This window comes from Sprattus sprattus (genome assembly GCF_963457725.1).
Source record: "Sprattus sprattus genome assembly, chromosome: 15".
Taxonomy (NCBI): Eukaryota; Metazoa; Chordata; class Actinopteri; order Clupeiformes; family Clupeidae; genus Sprattus; species Sprattus sprattus.
In genome coordinates, this window is record NC_137913.1 from 15,040,331 (window position 1) to 15,048,176 (window position 7,846).

At 40.9% G+C, this 7,846-nt stretch overlaps 1 protein-coding gene across 1 annotated transcript; it reads left to right on the plus strand.

The window, feature by feature from the left end:
• Positions 1 to 3,780: 3,780 nt before the first annotated feature.
• Positions 3,781 to 7,725, plus strand: klf9 (Kruppel like factor 9). The gene is made up of 2 exons (XM_080853004.1): positions 3,781 to 4,539; positions 6,017 to 7,725. Exons 1-2 carry the CDS (start codon positions 4,116 to 4,118, stop codon positions 6,292 to 6,294), a joined length of 702 nt encoding a protein of 233 aa, XP_080709130.1. The 5' UTR covers positions 3,781 to 4,115; the 3' UTR covers positions 6,295 to 7,725.
• Positions 7,726 to 7,846: the final 121 nt, after the last annotated feature.

A 7,846-nucleotide genomic window follows, 5' to 3' on the forward strand; every position in this document is an offset into this window, starting at 1 on the left:
AATAATGAACTTTCCTCCAGACAAATATGGTTGTCCCACTTATTTTCTTTTTTGTTTTTTGTTTTACATATCAGTGGTGTTTAGCTGAAGCTGTAAGGACACTGGATGCTCAGTTTTTTTGGCCTTGTCTTACAGATTGAAGTTCATTTGGCTCATTAGGGTGGCGTGAGATTTCACTGAATCCATTCTTAATGACCATTATTTTATATGACTCACTTGAGACCTGACTTAGACCCACCTCACCTGAAGGTCACATGTACATGTCCTGTAAATGTAGTTGTGGTTGTTGTAAGAGATACTAATATAAATAAATATATATAAGAATTTATGACAAGTCATTGTATGACAGACACGTACCAATAAGGACAAGAAACCTAACTATGTGCCAAAAGGATATGAGGAAATGTTATGTACAGTATTTTCTTAATATTTTCCTATATTGTAGCATACAGGTTTGTGATTTAAATACCACCTATGTGAAAATGTTTTTTTTTTCTATTTATTGGTGAGAACTTGTATGCTACTAAGGACCCCAAGCACATGTTTTCTGCAATAATATTGTAGTTTTAACTGAAGGGCCTCGGTTTATGTAGTGTCCTTTGATGCATGCAGTTCTTCCTCAGAGGATGCAATCTGTTACCATGGTGGAGAGTGGTGGTAGGGGTCAAGGGCAACAGAAGGGGATGGGGATAGTGATTTGTTGGAGTAGTACGTATTTGGATGCAAATACAGTTCTACTTTCTTTAATATTCCTTAATGTGAATAGGATGTTTGGCATGTGTTACTAAATAAATTCATGATTCAGTGAATTTGATCGGTGGCTCTTACTGTTTCTGAGCTTTTTCCTCTGCCATCAATCCAAGTGTTCAGTAGAGCAGTGCATAGAAAAGCAAAGGATAACACAAGATTAGGCCTCCATTTTAAGAGACAACAAGCAAACTACTGTTAAAATACATTCATTCACCAAGGTACATTGTTTTCTTTCTTTAAATAAAAGTAAGGATAGAATCAGTTGCTGTTAAAATATTAGTGTGGTCAAACAAATATGTGTATATGAAGTAGGCATAAGAGTCAGTTGTATATGAGTTGATAATGGTTAATAGTTCTAAAATGTTTACATTATAATTAAAATGGTTTAAATCCAAGTAATGCTTGACAGCAGTAGCTACAGTCAAGTTAGAAGGTGATTTCCAAGCATGGGTTTTTTCTAGAATGAGCTGAAATAAGTCGTGTTGAATTTCACCTGATTTGATCTGACCACAGTTTCCTTAAGGTACGGAGGTCAGTATAGTTTTTGTTAGTTACATTAGGCCTTATACCGGACACTGCTCTAAAAGCACTTCAGACCCTACTTGAGTGAGATAGATAAGTAAAGGTGATACAATGGGCAATTTTTCGAGCAATGTTGCTGGTAAAATTGTATGATCAGTTCCTACTGTTTGGATTGGAAGATCGTAACAAGTTGCCCACTTATGATTTAAGTTCTGCAGCAAATGTTTGTTGCCCAATATCAATGGGAAAGTGGCCAAACAAAATGGTAAGCAACATTGCCCAGAGTGTACTGTAATACTTCTGTTCTTAATGTCATCAGCCTGGTACAGCTGCCCAAGTCCTCTCACTTTGTTGCTATTTCATTTTGCTGTACCTGTCATCCTACGTACATGGAATGATGGCACAATGCACACAAGACAAAACTAAGGCATAGTGAATTTCTATACTTGGATGAAAAGAGGGGATAAGGAGACAAAACTGAAACAGTACTGATGACCGAGAACTATGAGATCAGCCATGGAATTAAGGAATTAACTACAATAACTAATCATTAAAGTGCCTTTTGCAACCATGAATGGCAACATCAGGTTTTTGTATAACCTAACCATAATAGCCCATGTCTGAGCAACTCCAGATCATTCTTTCGTCACATTTTGGTCTGTTTTGAGTATGTGAGTCACACAACATGACCAACAGGTTATTTATGAATATTCAAGCAGCCTTGTCAGTGTCATAGTTGTTTGTGCCTCACAAAAAGCAGGATGTGTGATCAAGCCACCCTATGTCCTATTCTTGGTATATTTCACATTAAGCACATACTATTTGGGGAAAGCTGGGGATTTTTTTTTTTTTTTTTTTATGTTATGCTATTATGACATCAAAAGTGAATTTCAGTGTTCAGGACTCAACATCCAGAATCAAATCGATAATTTTTCTGTCGGCAAACGAGATTTAACATTTGACTAGCTTTTGATAGTACATTTGACATATAATGTAGCCTACCTTTTAAAGGTTATGCAAAGTCCCAGGCCATTATCGGCTCACTATAAGCAAAGATGCCTGGCGGAACATTAATCTTCACCCAGGGAACATTATGTTCGTGGGAATTCACACGTGGGGAAGAAGGGCGACAAGAAGAGTTAACACACAACAACAACGTGACCTCAAGTTGATATTGATATTATTGTAACCTACATTTGGTAGACCCCACGTTTCCAGTTGTTTGCCATCTGTTTACTAAGCAGATATATTTCAAATGTAAAGTCGCACAACGTTAGAGATACGTGGACAGCTAACTTGTAACAAAACAAAAAAACACGTTTAGAGCTGAGTAAGGTGATAGACTTTGCAAAGCTTTTAGGTTTGCAAGGCTACATGTACTACTGACCACATCATAGACACATAGAACACATTCGAAACGGAATGACAACTATACGTTAGTTGGTAAAGAAAAACATCATCTGTACCCGATCTGTACATCGTAAACAGACTGAACTGCACGCTACCCCGCACTAATGTGTAACGCCCCTTCACGTGTGATTCCAGGAAAACATTCAAGGGGGCCGTGACCGTTTGCATGGGTTCCTTGGCCAGCTGTGAACTCCCACAACTCTAACGTAAGCTAAAGTGTGTGGTGGGCTACACTACTCCATGTCGTGGATGAAATGGTCTGACTGCGTAGCAGACATGTTTTACTCGGAAACATGTCCTGAAATGAACTACGACATGCTAGCGAAGTGCCGCGAAAATTGCTTTCTTAAAAACGTCCTTAGGAGGTCCTATTACTCTCACCCTAGTTCTCGGAAAACACACAATACTGACAATGTGTCTGTTCTGACTTGTACTTGTCTATTATCACCAGGTAAACAAAATGTCTGGTTCATTAAGTGCTTTATCCCTCATGCCAGTGTCCATTTCTACAAGTGAGCACCAGTTCATGTGTTTTGGGACATGAAAGAAGACACCTACTTAGCCTACCATGGGAAACTGACCTCGTGAACTCTTGGAGACTTCCGAAGCACATTAGTAGGGTATAGACAAATTCTTTCACCGCGTTATCAATACGATATTGACACAAGCTCAATCAATCCATCTATCACTAAATCTTGATTTCATTTTGCAGGCAACAAGCTGAACTGTACCACATCTAATGTTAATGAAATAACCTCGAGGGGAAAAGTTCAACTCAGTGCAAGTTACCCCCTACTCGACTTCTGTCATTTAAGTTTCCTGAGTGCAGCCAACATACGTGATCTGACGCTCCCTCTGTTTTGAATTCGATTGGACTACAGGATTGAAGCAGAAAGCAGCTCTGGCCAACCTCTAGCTAGCTTCCTGTAATTTGTTTCCGAGTAGTCCATAGACGGAACGTCACTGATACTCTTGCCCAATCGTGTACCAGATTCACGATGACACCCTGGGATTCCGCGAAATTGCTACTTTGAGAAGGCACCCTGAAATGCAGTAAAATGAAAAGTGTTGAGCCATGTGTGTCTTTCGGCAGGGGATAACAGGAGTGCGACGTTCCTTTCCACCGTATATTTGTTTTCAGTTCATGTACGAAAAAGAGCCCAGTCGGCGATAAAAAAAAACAACTAATTCGTTTTCTATATTTCACCACACCGTCACATTTTGCGTGACTGCCTCAATTTCATTGTAATGTTATTGCTATCTAGAGATCTCACATTGGAGAAAACACGTGTGGGGACCAGCCGCATGTTTCTTGAAATCTCGCCAATCGCTACAAGAAAATATCAGTAGCCTAATAGGACTACTGTGTTCATTTAAAACCCCAGGGCTAAACCTGTTCACGGATTTCAATACAGCCAACCATATTTCCCGCTATGTCAGATCTGGCTGTAAAGTGTTTGGACTCAATCTCTAACTGTTTGGACAAAAATGACTGTCCTGTGGAAGACCTGACTAAAGAAAATCAAGAAAATCGGACTTTGCTGATGGTAGCGATGATTTTGCTTGATCTTAAACAGTGCGATTCAACTGCTCGAAGCAACAGCGGCGTAAGCAAACGTTTAGGAGATAGTGACGCAGGTAATCAGACAGTATTGTGGAACCACGGAACGGAGGATGAAGTGCGAAATCCCTTAACCGGACGCTGTCGACCAAATACAAGGGTGGTTAAGCAGAGTCGTCGGCGCACCGGGAGGTTGCACGTGTCCCCGGAAAAGAAGCACTGCTGTCCCTTCAATGGCTGTGGAAAAACCTATGGCAAATCATCTCATCTCAAGGCTCATTTAAGAGTTCATACAGGTTAGTTTTATTTGTTTTGTTTTGTTTATTGAAAACTGCTGTGAGAACGGGTACGCGTGACAACTTGCTGGTGCGACCTGATATGAATGCAAAGTATGGGTTTTCCAAAGCCTTTCATTGTCCTTGAGGGCGTATGCAAGGCATAGGGCAACGTGTTAGTCATGTGGATGATCTCAGTGTGTAGCTTACCGTATAGGTGTTGTTGACTCAGTAATATTTCTGTCAGACCGATGGAACACTGCAGGGGGTGTGACTGCATATAAATGCGCCTCAGCGCCTGTTCCAGCGGAGCTTAGTCATACTTGCGATAAATACGGTGCAGATCGCTTAACCAACGTCTGGCACCGCTATGGCATTTGATTACGCTTTGAAAATAAGTAAATCACACATTATTCACAATCTATTTGATAAGCAATAAGCTGGCGAAACTCCACGTATACTACTAGGCAGTATAGACTATGCACCTATTGCGTTAAACCTTTCGATGGTAATTAATAAAAGAGACACAATTTCTAAAGGTTACACTGTCACTCGTTTGACAGTCCTGGTTTGATTGCGAAATGTACAACTCCACTGTGACCGGACCTAACCCTTATTCGCCAACACCCACCGACTGTAAACAGGTCCCACGTGCTCAGTGGGGGAGTTATGAACGTGTCTGAACAGATTTCCTCAGCCTGCGGCTAACTTTAGCTGGGCGCGAGCCTCCTGTGGATGCAGGTGTTATCAAGCGTTGTGTACGAGAAGTCGCACAATCAAACACCGGACCCGATCTCGCAACCTCGGGCATAGGAGGTGGGCGTGTCAGCAAGGAGGCGCTGATCCAGTGGTGCTAGCGTCTGGTGCTGGGTTTGGCGCGTGCTAGCATAGCTGTGCCAGTGAGGTTCATGCAGGTGTACCCGCTGAACTGTTACACAGGATATGGCAAAGTTAAGATTGTAAACAGCATGGGCCTACATTTCGATCAGTCCGGTTAACAAGGGACAGGTGCGCTCATAAACCAATTAAACTGGGTTTAAGGGTAATTAAATTGTGTTAAAACACGACTTTGATATTAAAGAATACAAACACATGTACCAAGCGTACACGCTTATCTCAGAAGTCAGAACTGATTATAGGGCTGCGCTCCAATAGAGACAGACAGGACATACATCATAAAATGACGTATTCTGATGAGAATGCGCCCGTCAATCACTTTTGCCACTGGAATATGGGCAAAAAACCGTTTACATCACTAACAGATAGTTCAAGCCACTCTTCCTGTCCCTGCTTTAAAGCACTGAATTTGTTTAATTTGCGGAGAAAATACAAAGAACCTCCCGAAGACCCTAACTTATGCCATATAATTGTATTTTGGCACCCCTAGACTAGACCCTGAAATACAAATCAAAGAGCTTGTGTGACATGGGGGTGTGTGGAGATTGAAACTCACTCTTTTTCTTTGTTTCTCCTCACACTGTCCTGGCTGTGACTCCAGGTGAACGTCCCTTCAAGTGCACGTGGCCTGACTGTGCTAAGAAGTTCTCACGCTCCGATGAGCTGACGCGTCACGTCCGTACGCACACCGGAGAGAAGCGCTTCACCTGTCCACTATGTGACAAGTGCTTTATGAGGAGCGACCACCTCACCAAGCACGCTCGCAGGCACGCCGGCTTCCACCCCAGCATGCTCCAGACCGCATCTGGCCGGAGACAACGTTCCTCTGCATCCATTTCGTCATCTGGATCAAGTGACACGCTGTCTGAATGTGTGTGATATTCGCAATTAGCTCTCCCTCACCTCCCCTACATTAACCTCTATGTACATGCACAAGCAGACATGCGCAAGGCTGTGTTTGCACTCATCCCCTGTATTGTCCAACACAGTCATATGGAGTGGACCAGGTGGTGCAGGTCTTGTGGAGTGAAATCAGCGGCATCGCTAGGAATATTATTGGGGGGAGAGGGGGGCTTTAGCCCCCACTGCTCCACCCCCCCAAAAAAGTACTGTCCAGCACACCCATCGCCCAAATATCCTTCGCTTAATCAAAGCTATCAATATATCTAAGCTAAAAGTTTTCATTGATCAAGAAACTATCAGCAATTGTACCATTGTCTTTCTAATATTACAGGATAGGCACAAGGAACTCTGTTTATAATTGATAGCATCACCAAACTACAACCTTCCGTGTCATCACAGAACTTTAACCTTACCTAACTATCAGGTTAGGTAGATGTCCCAGCCCTAGATCATAACAAGAAATTATGTTTTAATTATGTACGTATGTATTATATGAATTATGTACAACTAGATTAAATGCGGAATGGTTGAAGACATTTTAAAGACATGAACCCAAGTGAAGGGTTTAGAGAAAATAACATATTGGTGATATAGTGAATGGTAGTGTTCAGTGTGCTATTATATTCTCATCTGTGATGCTGCAGCGGAAATGTTTTCCCATACCTTGATCTGATCATCCTATGAGTGTTGTTGCATTTCTTTTCATAGATCCAATGTAATTACAAATTTAAAAATGGGAATTACTTCAACTTTAGGGGCATAATTTTGTAATATGGCTGTAATTCATATTTGTTCATGTGACACTTTCCCAACTGATTTGGGGAAAACAAAGGGCTATGTCTTATTTCATTGTTCTAAGTGGTATTTAGTCACTACAGACAGCAAATGATTGTTTGTATTTAAGGCTTCGCCGCCTTGCGCCCCCTAGCGGCTACAAAACTCATCTTTAGAACCTCTCATGTGCCTGTGCATGTGTCATAGCCAAATTAATATTTCTATTTCATCTTCTATGTATGTACAGACATTTTTTTGTTTATTTTTTGTTTGTTTTTTAAGATTTATTTTTTGGTGGTGGGGTGTGTGTGTGTTGGGGGGGGGGAGGTATTGGTACAGACCATTTGGATGCAGCTCTTTGTACTGTGAAGGTTTTCCAAGATAATTACTGTTAAGTTAGAAGTAAACTCACCACTAACATTGCTGTCTACCAACCTGCCTTTGTTAAACCATTTAGCTCAGCTAGACTATATATATTTAAAGCAAGTCAGACAATACTGTTAATGTTAGTGATGCTGTATTTATAATTGGTATTGTTAAGACAGGGCTGCTTTTCATACTGTGAAATGCATCACTGTTTGTGCCTTTAGTTGAAATGGACATAAGTCATGGTATACTGAAATATAAACTTCTGTATTAATTCCCTATAGAAATATAATAAATACTTTCTAATCATGTTTTTTGTAATATTTTGGTTATTATGAACACTAAAACCAAAACATCATTAAGGTTTGAGATGGATACAGATATACTG

What these genes read in the sequence shown, in the direction of transcription:
- klf9 (XM_080853004.1), top strand. Translation starts at nt 4,116, where the DNA reads ATGTCAGATCTGGCTGTAAAGTGTTTGGACTCAATCTCTAACTGTTTG. An exon ending in TCATTTAAGAGTTCATACAG is followed by an intron (nt 4,540 to 6,016) that starts GTTAGTTTTATT and finishes CTGTGACTCCAG; the next exon opens with GTGAACGTCCCTTCAAGTGC.